The sequence below is a fragment of the Mustela nigripes genome, chromosome 3 (assembly GCF_022355385.1).
Source record: "Mustela nigripes isolate SB6536 chromosome 3, MUSNIG.SB6536, whole genome shotgun sequence".
In the NCBI taxonomy this organism is placed as follows: domain Eukaryota; kingdom Metazoa; phylum Chordata; class Mammalia; order Carnivora; family Mustelidae; genus Mustela; species Mustela nigripes.
Window position 1 is genome coordinate 132,588,064 of NC_081559.1, and position 13,471 is coordinate 132,601,534.

General features: G+C 36.0%; 2 protein-coding genes across 4 annotated transcripts in view; both read left to right on the top strand.

The window, feature by feature from the left end:
• Window positions 1-7,821, top strand: part of SGK3 (serum/glucocorticoid regulated kinase family member 3) — a 146,251-nt gene extending 138,430 nt beyond the window's left edge. For all 3 annotated transcript variants that reach the window (XM_059394668.1, XM_059394667.1, XM_059394669.1), the window contains exons 16-17: window positions 2,293-2,382; window positions 6,006-7,821. In XM_059394668.1, the coding sequence (XP_059250651.1) occupies window positions 2,293-2,382; window positions 6,006-6,176 (261 nt within the window). In that variant the 3' untranslated portion in view covers window positions 6,177-7,821. The remainder of the gene's footprint in view (window positions 1-2,292; window positions 2,383-6,005) is intronic.
• A 1,711-nt stretch (window positions 7,822-9,532) lies between these two features.
• Window positions 9,533-13,471, top strand: part of MCMDC2 (minichromosome maintenance domain containing 2) — a 33,333-nt gene continuing 29,394 nt past the window's right edge. The window contains exons 1-4 of the mRNA XM_059392869.1: window positions 9,533-9,607; window positions 12,101-12,291; window positions 12,386-12,516; window positions 12,585-12,644. Of these exons, the coding sequence (XP_059248852.1) occupies window positions 12,198-12,291; window positions 12,386-12,516; window positions 12,585-12,644 (285 nt within the window). The 5' untranslated portion in view covers window positions 9,533-9,607; window positions 12,101-12,197. The remainder of the gene's footprint in view (window positions 9,608-12,100; window positions 12,292-12,385; window positions 12,517-12,584; window positions 12,645-13,471) is intronic.

Below are 13,471 nucleotides of genomic sequence, written 5' to 3' on the forward strand. Positions count from 1 at the left end.
AATAGGATATCTGCCTGTTCAACACCACCCTTCGGATTTCTGCAGAGAACCTCAAACATCGCATGTTCCAAATTGAACTTCTGCCATTTTCTTTTTGTGTGCGTCAGGTCTGAAATCTGAGTCATTCTTGACTCCTCTTTCTTCCTTACTTCCATATTCAGTGGGCAGCCAGATCCTATTGTATTTACTTCCTAAATCTTTCCCTCATCCTCACACTTTTTTACTCCTACTGTGACTATTCTTTTTCTACCATTTTCAACTTTTTTTTTTTTTTTTTAAGATTCTCTTTTCAGGGGCGCCTGGGTGGCTCAGTGGGTTAAGCTGCTGCCTTCAGCTCAGGTCATGATCTCAGGGTCCTGGGATCGAGTCCCGCATCGGGCTCTCTGCTCAGCAGGGAGCCTGCTTCCCTCTCTCTCTCTCTCTCTGCCTGCCTCTCCATCTACTTGTGATTTCTCTCTGTCAAATAAATAAATAAAAATCTTTAAAAAAAAAAAAAAAAAAAAGATTCTCTTTTCAGGTAATTTCTGTATCCAACGTGGGGCCCAAACCCACAAGCCTGAAATCAAGAGTGACGGCTCCACCCCCTGAGCCAGCCAGGCACCCCTACCATTTTCAGCTTGTGTTTGGCCACAACACTCACTAGTTATTTTTCCTTAATCTGCTCATGGCTTTTCAGTCCATTTCCCTATGACAGTCAGAGTGGTCTTAAAAAAACAAACCAAAAATTCTCCATATCTGGGACGTTCCTAAAACTCCCTCATGACTTCTCACAATCCTAGAATAAAATAAAAAATTATTAATGTAGACCCAATATGGTATGGCCTGTTTGCCTTGTAGGCTTCCCCTTGTGTGACAGTCCCAATTCTTCCCTGTACTACAACAATATTTGGCTCATCTTCTTGACCAAAATAACCCTCTTGCCCCCACAGGACCTTCTTATTCTGCCTGGAATGTTCTCTCCCTCATTTTTTATATGACTAATTTTTACTCAACTTTCAGACCTCCAATCAAACATTACTTCATCTCTAAAAAGTCTTTTTATTTTTTATTTTTTTTAAGATTTTATTTATTCATTTGACAGACAGAGATCACAAGTAGGCAGAGAGGCAGGCAGAGAGAGAGTGAGAGAGGGAAGCAGGCTCCCCACTGAGCAGAGAGCCCGATGCGGGACTCGATCCCAGGACCCTGAGATCATGACCTGAGCCGAAGGCAGCGGCCTAACCCACTGAGCCACCCAGGCGCCCCAAAAAGTCTTTTTAAGCCCACCAAACTAGGTTGGATCCTACTTTATACACTCCTGTGTCACCTGGCAGGGAAAATAACTGGAATCAATACTCTGTGAGCTTTTGGTAATATTAACTCGGATTGGAATTTTTTTTTTTTGGTACAGAAACTTATCAGTTTGATCTTTACCTCTGCCCCAGTGTGTAAAAAACTTTTATCTTTTTTTTTTTTTTTGAAGATTTTATTTATTTATTTGACAGACAGAGATCACAAGTAGGCAGAGAGGCAGGCAGAGAGAGAGAGGAGGAAGCAGGCTCCCCACTGAGCATAGAACCCCATGCAGTGCTTGATCCTAGGACCCTGGGATCATGACCGGAGCTGAAGGCAGAGGCTTTAACCCATTGAGCCACCCAGGTGCCCCCAAAACTCTTTTATCTTTTACCTAACTTCTCTTTTACCTCTCCCATTCAGATAGTAATTACAGTTCTTTGTGCTTATGTAGTCCCCCTTTTTTTTTTTTTTTTGAAGATTGATATATTTATTTGAGAGAGAGCACAGAGAGGAGGGACACAGCGAGAGAGAGAGAAAGTGAGAGCCTTAAGTAGATTCCATGCTAAGTGCAGAGCCCAACATGGGACTTGATTCCATGACCCTGAGATTACAACTTGAGCCGAAACCAAGAGCCGGATGCTTAACCGACTGTGCCCCCAAGGCGCCTTGTGCCTTATTCTTTTCATACCTCTTTTATGTCCATATTTTCTACCAGTCCTTAAAATAGCATGTGAAATATTTAGGACAGAAATATTAACTCCATTTTACCTGCAAAGAAATCATGCCTATGAAGGGATATAACTTAGGTTGGTCATTCTAAGTAACTGTCTTTCATGTCTGCTCTGGTGATAGTCTCCCCACTACACTGTCTTACCATGTGAATACCATAAGTATTTACCTAAAAAAATTATTGAGGGACAAAGTGGTAGTGGTTTGGCTTCATCTAATTATTCAGTGAGTACTTAATTACAGTTTTCAACATTAGTAAAAACTATATGTATTTCTTTAACATTTTAGCTTGAAATTCAGAATCATCCTTTTTTTGAATCACTCAGCTGGACTGATCTTGTGCAAAAGAGGATTCCACCACCATTTAATCCTAATGTGGTAAGAATATATTCAAATATTATTTTCTAATATAGTGAAATATAAAACTATAGCTAATCGTAATCTTAGCAATAGATCTCAAAATCTAATGTGAATGAAATTGAATCAGTATCTAAATATCTGAAAAATGTGTCTCTCAGAGTCATCTGGTACACTGATAACTTCAGGATGACCAGTAAAACTGTAGTTATATTACATTGGTAAGAGTATCTTTTAGGATAGTAATTATGAAGTGTTTCTTTGGAGCATGTATAAGAAAGGGATGAGCTTGTTAGATTAAAAAAAGATGCAAATTAGAATAACTGAGGTGTCTCGTGCCTATAAACCAGCAAATATTTTAAGTAACATTAATACACATATTTTTCTAGATTGATATGAGATCAGACACAAGCAAACATTATTAATGGTAATGTAAATTGTTAGATACCTTTTTGGAAAATAAAGTGTTCATATTAGCTTGACTTATTAAATCAACTGATGGAAACACTTTATCTAAAATCTTTTACCTAAAGTCTTTTTTTTTTTTTTTCTTTTTTAAAGAGGAAAGCTTCATCAAAGATCTTTTTACAGCATTAACAATATTGGAAATTTGGGGAAACAAATACATAACAGTTGGGAAATGTTTAATAATCATCAATAGGCTAATGATATTATGAACTATTGAAAGCTATATCTATAGGCATACTTTTATGCATTATAATATGTAATTTATTCCTCATGCTACCAAGTTACTACCATTACTATCCTTCTTATTATGTATGTTTTATAAATGAAGAAATGGGAAGTCAGAGATGCCACATAGCTGGATTAAAAAGTAGCAGAGCAAGGATTCAAATCTATGCCTCATTGCACAGTCACTGTTCTATCCATGCTTTCTTATACTCAATTGCCCTTTCTTGTTAAGTGAATGGTAATAACAGTAAATGTAAAAATGAGCAGGTACTTAGAAAATCCTTATAATGTTAAATAAAAACATGGCAATCCTTATATTATCACATAAAAAACATGGCAATTTTTGTGATGTATTATTATAGCAGTAAAAATAACAGTTAAGGACTAGAAGAGAATATAATAGAAACCAGGATTGATTTGGGGTTGTGGGATCATGGTGAATTTTTTTTTTCTTTTACTTTAAGTGTTTTGGTGCTGTGGAATTCATGACATACTTTTTTAGTAAATTAGTACAGAATAAGGAAATCGTTTTAGGAAAATATTATTTAGTCTACTCATTTTGTTAAAGATTTGTTTCAGTGCATAGCTTGTGGCTAGTAGTATTTAATAGGTGAGACATTTACACCTATTAACATAGCAATACTTGTAGATTGCCTTATTTCATATAGCTTATCCAGAAGTGAGTGACTCCATTAAGGATAATTTCTGTCCCTAATTTCTAGAATTTGCATTAGGAACTTAGGACCTTTAGGAATTATTTTTTTTTTTTTAAGATTTTTTTTTTTAATTTATTTGACAGAGAGACACACAGTGAGAGAGGGAACACAAGTAGGGGAAATGGGAGGGGGAGAAGCAGGCTTCCTGCCAACCAGGGAGCCCGATGCAGGTCTCAATCCCAGAACCCTGGGATCATGATCTGAGCAGAAGGCAGACACTTAACCACTGAGCCACCCAGGCGTCCCTTTAAGAATTATTATAGTTTTCTTTTTAAATTGAAAGTCTTACTGAGTTTAGTTATCCTCAAATAAATATGTCATCAGGCATTAAAGAGTTAGGTACTCCTAAGCAGTACTGAAAATGGAAATAATGTTGACTTCAGAGTCAGTACCTCCATTTGAATCCCCACTCTTTTATGACTAATTAACTAAATTTTTTAAAGCAAGATCCACAACTGAGAAGCCACAGAAGAAATTGGTAAATTTGGCCACATTAAATTTAGAAATGTCTACATGGTAAGAAAGGGGGAAAAAAAACCCACTTCAAATAACAAACTGGCGAAGATTTTTAAACACTAAAAGCATTCTTACAAGTCAATGAGAAAAAGACCAATGATCAGTAAAAATATGGACAAAATACACAAAATATGCAGTAACAGAAAAATAAATACAGATGGCTTTTAAATATATGAAAAGATGTTCAAATTGACTGACAGATTCTAATAGGTTACCATTTTCCACTTAACAGAGATCAGAAAAAGTATGATAACGTGAATGTTCTCATACTTTGTTTTTAGTACTTGTATCCTTTTATTTAACCCTGACATCAATTCTGTGAAATAGTGCTGCTCTTTTCCACATATTACAGATGCATTAACTTAGGTGCAGAAAAGGTTGACTAACTTCCCCAGAGTTTAAAGAACTAGAATTTGAGCTCAGGCTCTTCAAAGACCAAGCCCTCTTTCACTCTTAACATAAGCAATGCAGTATTATTCCTGTCAGTACTAGCCATGAGCCAAAAGGGCATTCATAAAATATCTTTAACATCAAGAAAAGAACATTTGCCGTAATTTACAGAGCACCATCTACATGTCAGATTCTGGGAATTTTATGTATTAACACATGAGATCCTCACAACAACCTTAACAGGTAGGTGGTAGTATTCTTACCTAAAGAAGTGGAAACAAGCTCACAGAGATAGGGTAGTTTATATAAAAAATTAGAGCTAGCAAACTTCATAGCCAGAATTCAAACCTTAGTCTTATTCCAAAGCCTGTTCTGGGGCTACGTGTAAGAATTTGTTGACATTTTTTATATTACATAAATACAAATTCTAGCATTCTTCTTCCTCTGTAGAAGAATTTCCCTTATTGAGGGATCTCTTATTGGGGATCTCACATTGAAGGATCTCACATTCTGTCTGTGCTCTGCTGTTTGTAGCTTACCAGGCTAGCTGTATTCTTGGCTTAGAATATCTGCTCTGGATCCTTGTCTGTTCACCTCAGTTAGACTTGATGACCTAGACATGCTAAGAATTCCCTCCCCCTTAGAGCACAGAGAACCTAGAGATTTAGGGATGAGTTCTAAGAGTGAGTCACCTGAATTTCTCTCTCAGTTTTTATCTGGGAATACATCGGAAGGGAAGAATCTGTTAGCTTTTATCAGATTTGTAAAAGATGAAGAAGAACTGCTTCCATCAAGCTGCTGCCAGGCTTTACTTCCCAGCTTTCTGGCTTCTTTAGGTCTCTACAGCTAAGGTGTCCTAGCCAAAGGCTTAATGACCTCTGTAGCACAGGTTGTTTGCAGCCCCTTCCTTTTCTCCTCAAAAGGCTTTACCTGCCCAGAGTACAGAAACTGGATGCGCAAGCATTTTATGGAACTCAAGTGAAAAGTGCCATCCTGAAAACCTACCTGGTCTCCTTTTCTAAACTTAAAGATGTTGCTGGGTAGAGAGAAAGGGGGTCAGTTGCAAGGTCTGAGGTTCAAATTAACATAGGTCAAGCTTCTGTTATGCTAGCCTTCCTCACCCTTGTCTCCCCCCACTTCCAACAAGAACTTTGCTGGAAGGATGGTAAACTCTGGAAAGGAAAAGCAGAAATTGTTTCAAAGAAATGGTGAAGTAGGAAGACATCTAAACTTGCCAGGAATAAATATATACATTCTTGAAGGGGTTTTAAGGAAAGACTAAATTAATGAAAAGCAACCTAAGGTAATAACATGCTTTTAATGTTTTAGGCAGGACCAGATGATATCAGGAACTTCGATGCAGCGTTTACAGAAGAAACAGTTCCATATTCTGTGTGTGTGTCTTCTGACTATTCTATAGTGAACGCCAGTGTGCTGGAAGCAGATGATGCCTTCGTTGGTTTCTCTTACGCACCTCCTTCAGAAGATTTATTTTTGTGAACAGTTTGCCATCCAGAAACCATTGAGCATTGAGACTGAAACTCTTCTTTGTGTGACTATATTCAAATATGTTTAACTAGTGCCTCATTTTTACATGTAATGTTAAAAACTATGAAAAATGTATTTTCTGCTGTATGCAAGAAAATAGGGCATTTCAAAGAGCTAAGTTTCGAATTAAAATTTGTATTAAGCTTATTTTTAAACTGAAATTTTAAAAGCTATTGTTCTCAGCATTAACCTATTTTTAAAAAAACTTTTTGCTAATGACTGTTTTCCCCACTGAGTTTACACTAACATCTACCCAAGACAGACTATTTTTCGACAGCCTGTTTCAGTTTGGTTAACATACATTAATGCCTTTCTCTCTACTTTTGACCTTTGTTCTCAGATCAGAACTATGCAATTGGTATGTGGTTGTTTAAGTAGAAACCACATCTTTCCACAAGTCATTGTTTGACATAATCAGTTCTTGGTAGGATTAAAACGTAAAAGCATCGTTAACACATGGGCTGTGAGTTAACACTTTGAGTAAGTGTTCATTCTGCAGATCAAATTAAAAAATAACAAAGGAGATCCATTGCTTTTGAAATACCAATTCAAATTTGTGAATTATTTTTTCTCTGGAAGAAAAATAAAAGCTTAATAGAAAATTTAGAGTATTCCCAAAGATCTGAAGAGTAATAAAATACTACTGGATTTTTTTTTAGGTGGTGCCAAAAATGAATGTCTCTGTGTCATATATTTATATTACAAATACATTCTGTTTATGTTCTTTCTGGTCTTTATGTTGTTAAGTAGTCCTGAATCTTGGCATTCGCTTTTGCAAACAGCTTTTCAAAACTGTCTTTCTAATTGGTTAATGAGTGAAAAATATTGAGCCTTCTAAGAGTTTTTACCTAATTGGGGATTAAAAAATAGAATAGCAAATTCTTGGTCAGTATTAATATGTATTTCACAACAATGTAATAAAAGTTAAAAATCAGGCAGATGCACTGTCAGTATCTTTATTGTCCTAGAATAAGTACAGGAAACTGACCTTAAAATCATACTAAAAACAAACTAACTGTGTACTGTGTACTTGTCATTATAAAAGAGAATACAGAAAAACTAAAAAATAATGCTTGTCTTGGAATTCTGCTTCTTAGAGACTTTTCAAGTCATGTAGGAAACATTGTGAAAGTTTAAGGACCAAGTTTATATGCTTCAGGAACAAGCATTCTTTCCATGTATTTTCTCTTGAGAAAGAAATCACAAAAGCATTTTACACCAATAGCCTTTGGCTGAAAATTGTTCAGCAAAGTGGGAGGAGGGGAGTGTGGTTTTGTTAGATTAATAATATTTGCATCCAATACACTGAATCTTCCTTCAGAGGTAAGACTTTAATAGCAACACTGTAAATACTTGGTTTTTTGGCACTACTGTAAGTTCTGCTTTTACACAAAGTTCTTTGCTTATTATAAAGCAAAATAAAACCTGTAGTTTCTTGTATGATTTTTTTACTCAGTCATTCCTTAATTAAACTGCCAAAAATTAAAGTGCAATATTGTATATTTTTAAGGACAAATTTAAATATTATGCTGATGTTTATTGGATCACAAGAAATACAAATCTTATAGTATAATAAAACTAGCAAAAAGATTAATAAGCACCTAATTCCTGTCATTATTTTAAATTGGTGATGGTTTATAAAAGTCATTACAAAAATGAATTGTTTGTGTATGTGAGGGATAAATGTATAAAACTTTGGACAAACAAAAATTAGATTATCTACATTATCAGAGGCTTACATATTATTCAGGGAATAAACATCTTCCAAGTTTCAAGTTTATTTTTTCTTTCATAGCATGCTGTCTTTTAGAAAAAAAAAAAAAAAAATGTGTGCCCTTTGAATAGTTGAACAATTTTATGGCTATTTCCAAAATAAATTCAAAGGTCTAAATGAAGAATCCCTAACATTCTTCATGTTCTCTCTTATTTTATTGTGTATGGTACAGTGAAGAGCTTCCCAGCCATTGTTACATTATAGTACACACTAAAATTGACAAGTCTTGGGCATACCTGGGGGTGAGATGCTAAATGATGTAGATAGAGACTGGAAGCAGTATCTCCATTCAAAATTTGTCTATGCCAGAATAATTTTTGATCTTAGGATATTTATAAAGAGATCCAACAGACACTGTTTGGGTATAATTTTAGCAATGGTAAACATTTAAAAGGTGACTGTTGTATATATTTTACCACAGTTTAAAAATAAGTAATCTACTTTCTGTACAGATTTGCCTGTTCTAGGCATTTCCTATGAATCATACAATATTTGGTCTTTCGTGTCTGGCTTCTTTGACTTTTCATAGTGTTTTCAAGGCTCATCCATGTCAAAGCATATATTAGTACCCCATTCCTTTTTAAGGCCAAATAACATTCCATTGTAGGGTTATACCACATTTTATTTTTCCACTTATCAGTTGGTTCCGCTTTTTGGCTATGAACATTCATGTATAAGTTTTTGTGTGAACATATGGTTGTTTTTTTTTTTTTTTCTTTTTAAGCCGGAAGGTCTCGCATTTATTACTGAACCAACCTACTGGTGCAGAGGCATAGTAACAGAAAAATCATTTCCCTGATAAAACCTATCTATTGGCCAGGTAGGAAGGATGTCTACAGAGTGATAGGATAGAACACAGGATCTTCACGTAGCTTAAGTATGTGGTGCCAATTAGGTGTGTCTTCTCATGATGTGTGATGCCTTATACACCCAGCTCCATTCTTCTCCAGTGCCTCCCCTTGGAAGTTGTACCTGATATTATTACCAGTTTTCATCCGAATCCACTGGGGAACGGGACGATTCTGCTTTTGTTTCTTGGCCAGGAATCGCCTCATTCTGAAAGTCTTGTGAGAAAACACGGCCAGACACTGCCAGACCAATTTGAACATATGTTTTAAATCCGCTCATTATATATGTATAATAGATAATGTGTGGCACGGACTTGCTGGCACGGATCATAAAGTAACTCCACCTTTGAAGTTGTCCAAAATGTTTTCCAGCTTGATTACACCATTTTGCCTTCCCAGCGGGAGAGTTTTCAAATAAAATAAAAACAAAAACCAAGAAGACACTTTGCCTGTGAAAACAACAAAAAACAAAGAATTGTTTCTATTCTTGTCCCTCTTCTTTGCCTTACAGTGAAGGTGCAACGTTGATTTAATTAAAGAGGGAGGAGGAAGAGTCTGGGTACCCACCCTGATGAGGGGTGGGGCAGGGTCCCGGCAGCCAGCGCGCCACCAACGGTTGCAAGGTGTGCGCATGCGTGCGATTCGGCTTGGGTGTTGGTTTGAGGGGAACGCTCGCTTGGCAGGCTTCGGTGCGTCTGGTTTCCTGGTCGCAGAGGCTGTGGTTGGCTCAGTGGAAGAGGTTCTAGATCCGAGGGTGTGAGGTCAGATTCGCTTTTATCCACTTTGTTTGTGAGGTGTTTTTCTGCGACAGGGTGAGAAGACGCGACTCGCGCCTGTTCCAAGTGAACCAACACACTTGAATTCTTTAGAGTATGGGAACACTTGTAGAATTTTATCCCTGTTCTCTTATTTAATGCCTTTCCACAGGCTTCCATGTCGTCTCTCCCCTTTCCCTTTCTCAAAAGTGAATATACTCCCCAAGACCTCTGTTTTACACCCGTACTCTGGAGCTTTATCTCTCGCCGCCTTTCCTTTCCTTTTCTTTCTCTCTCTTTTCTTTCTTTTTCTCTCTCTCTTTCTTTCTTTATTTCTCTCTCTCTGCTGGACTCCCAAGAGCCCATCGGGGTTACGGTCTCACAAGTGAACTTTTACATGATTTTCCTACGCTTCTCCGGAGTTCCATACTTCCATTAGAGCGTCATTATCCACACACCCCCATCCTGAACACATTTACAGTCTGGTCACCATGTCCAGCATGAAAACGTTAAAAATCTAGAATCCGTCGGCTCTCCTTCATTTCATTCCAGCTGTGCAGGGAACCTGACATGGGGCTGGATTCCAGAATGCTGGGATCATGATGTGAGCCCAACCAAGGCAGACATTTAACCGACTGAGCCAGCCAGGTGTCCCCCTTGTTAAAACCTCTGATGGCTTTTCTTTGCCTATCTATATAATCATCATGGACTTCAAACACATTAATAATCTGATTGAGACTCACCCATTTAATTACCAATAGCCTCCCTTCACTCAGCCCCAGAAAACTTATATTCAAATGAAGCACAGATGTCCTGAACACAAAATACGCTTTAAGATCATTGTACTATGACCGCTGAGAAACTCTGAAATTTCCCTCCTGTGCAATAGCAAAAAGAACAGTCTCAGTTAACTTTTATTTGGAAAGTAGCCTGAATATGAAGTAGTAAGCACATGGATTCAATAGTGTAGGTCTGAAAATTGGGGTAACAAGGGGTTACCCTATCTTTGGAAAAATCCTCCTGTCTTTTCATCTCTTCCAGTTAGTGAAGTCTTTATCAAATATCACCTTTAAAGTAGAATTTATTGCTTTTTCTCTTGACCCATTGTATTAAGTCAGAATATCCTAAAATAATAGAAAATATTATGACCCAACACAAGGATGATGTCATTTTGTGAACTATTTAATATATCCTGTTCCTTTTGTGCACCTTAGTACATTAATATTTTTTAAGATTTTATTTATTTATTTGACAGAGAGGTCACAAGTAGGCAGAGAGGCAGGCAGAGAGAGAGGCAGGAAGCGGGCTCCCTGCTGAGCAGAGAGCCTCATGTGGGGCTCAATCCCAGGACCCTGAGATCATGACCTGAGCTGAATGCAGAGGCTTTAACCCACAGAGCCACCCAGGCACCCCAGTACACTAATATTTTTATAGCAAGTAAATTGTAAGTTTTTTACGTATTTCTCATCCCTCACTGTACTCTTTGTGAACAATAGAAATCATATTTTATTTATCTTTGTATCCCCATTGTCTAGGAGTCATATCCAAGGAATAGTAAATGTCCAATAAATATTTGATAATGAATAAATGTGATGGTTATCATTTCTGAGTTCTCTAAATTGGTAGATCCTTGAAGGCAAGATCCGATTTTAATCATTTCATCCTTAACACCTAATACAATTATTGATATATATTGTTTCCAATTACTGTTGGCTGTCTTTAAATGAAGAATTTTTTATAAAAGATTTTATGTATTTGTTTGTCAGGGGGCAGGGGGCACAAGTAGGCAGAGCAGTAGATAGAGGGAGACGGGAGAACAGGTTTCCCCCTGAACAGGGAGCCTGATGTGGCACTCAATCTCAGGATCCTGAGATCATGACTCGAGCTGAAGGCAGATGCTTAACTGACTGAGCCACCCAGACGTCCCTTTAAATGACTTTTGCATATTCTGTTCTCATTATCAGGGTTTAATGTTTTGTGCTGGTCACTAATAAAAGATTTAAATCCAGAAGAGGCCTTATCATCTAATACAACCCCTTTGTTTTCTACAGATGAAGATAACTGAGCCAAGAGAGGTTAAGTGATTCCCCCACAGCAACTAGGAAAAGCTGTATCTAAAACTAAGTTTTCAGATTTTTTAGGCCAACTACATTTTACTTTGAATTTTTGAAACAACTTTTACCACTTTAATTTTTTAAGCAACCCTGCAAGGGGACCTCATGATGTAATATTATTTCAACAAGCATTTTTTGGAAACACCCACTCTGTAAAGAGACAGTTGAGGCTCCTCTTCTTAGATATGCAATCTTGTGGAGAATTTGCTGACCTCCTATTGATAAAAAACGTTATTTGGAAAAAAAAAAAGTTTGTTTCCTTTTGGGTAGGAATTTAAGTTGGAAATTTTACTTCATTTCATTTCACTCTCAATTTTAAGTTGAACAGTTTGTAAAGTTTTATTAGAGATTGTGAAGTGTAAATTCTAATTTATTTTATTTCCAGGTATTCTCATCTTTTTTGTGTGTTTCATCATCTGTAGTCTTTACCAGCAACTGTGGTTTAACCAATGCAATACAGAAGAATCATTAACTAGGAGAAAATGTCAAATCTGAAAATGAAAGAGGCAGCCCTTATTTACCTTGACAGAAGTGGAGGCCTCCAAAAGTTTATAGATGACTGCAAATACTACAACGGTATGTTCAGCAAAGGTGACTTTATATTTTAGAAACTTTAAAATAAATTCCTACATGTTACTGTTCTCATTTTTATATTTGTGTATTTTTACAGATTCAAAACAAAGTTATGCTGTCTATCGATTTAATATTTTAGTAAATCCCTCTGATATTGTTGAATTGGATGCTGAACTTGGAAATCATATTTTACACAAGCCTTTAAAAGCTGCTCAAGTTTTTCAATCAGTAAGTTAAAGAAAAATAATTTCATGCCACATGGAATTTTTGGTAACTTTGTTTGTTTGAAATCGCAGGTCTGTTTTACTGCTGTTAAGACTCTGTCATTAATTGGACAATTACAGACTGAAACTCAAGTAAGTTTTATTTAAATTTAACAAGAAAACTAGGGTAAAAAGCTTTGAAGATTACTTGTAAATAAATATTTTTGTATTCATATTTTTATTTAAAAAGATACTACATTTTTTCAGAGTTCAATAGAATATCTTAAATACACATCTTTACTTCCTGTATTATCATTTATAACAGTGAACATTATTATATTAAAACATTCTAAACTTACCCCAAAATAAAGAGAATATGTATCATTCAGATCTAATAGTTTACAATATTTTGCCATTACCTGCATTTTTTACCAAAATATTTTAAGACAAATCCCAGACATCTTAATGTCACTACTACATCCTTTAGTAGCAACCTCTAAAAGCTGTGGACATTTTTCTTAAACAACCACAATGCCATTATGACCCTTTACAAAATAACAATTTTTGGTATCCTTTAATTTCCAATCCATATTTAAATGTACCTATTTGGGTTCTCAAGAGTATTTCACAATTGATTTGTTCAAATCAGGATCAAAACAAGGTCTATATATTATAATTGGCTATTGTATCTCATTAAATCTCTTTTAATCTAGAGCAGTTTCCTCCCTCTTTCTTTTTATACCACTGAGTTTTTGAAGAAACTAGTTAATTGTCCTGTACAATGTTTGGATTTGTCTGATTATGTTCTTATGGTATTTAACTTATTCTTCCATATGCCATATTTCTGGGAAATAGAATTAGCTCTAAAAACTTGCTTAAATTCAGATTCAACTCATTTTGACAAGAATACATCATACTTATTGTCATGTATTTCATACTGCACTGCATTAGGAGAAATAAACTGTTTTTCACTTTTAGTA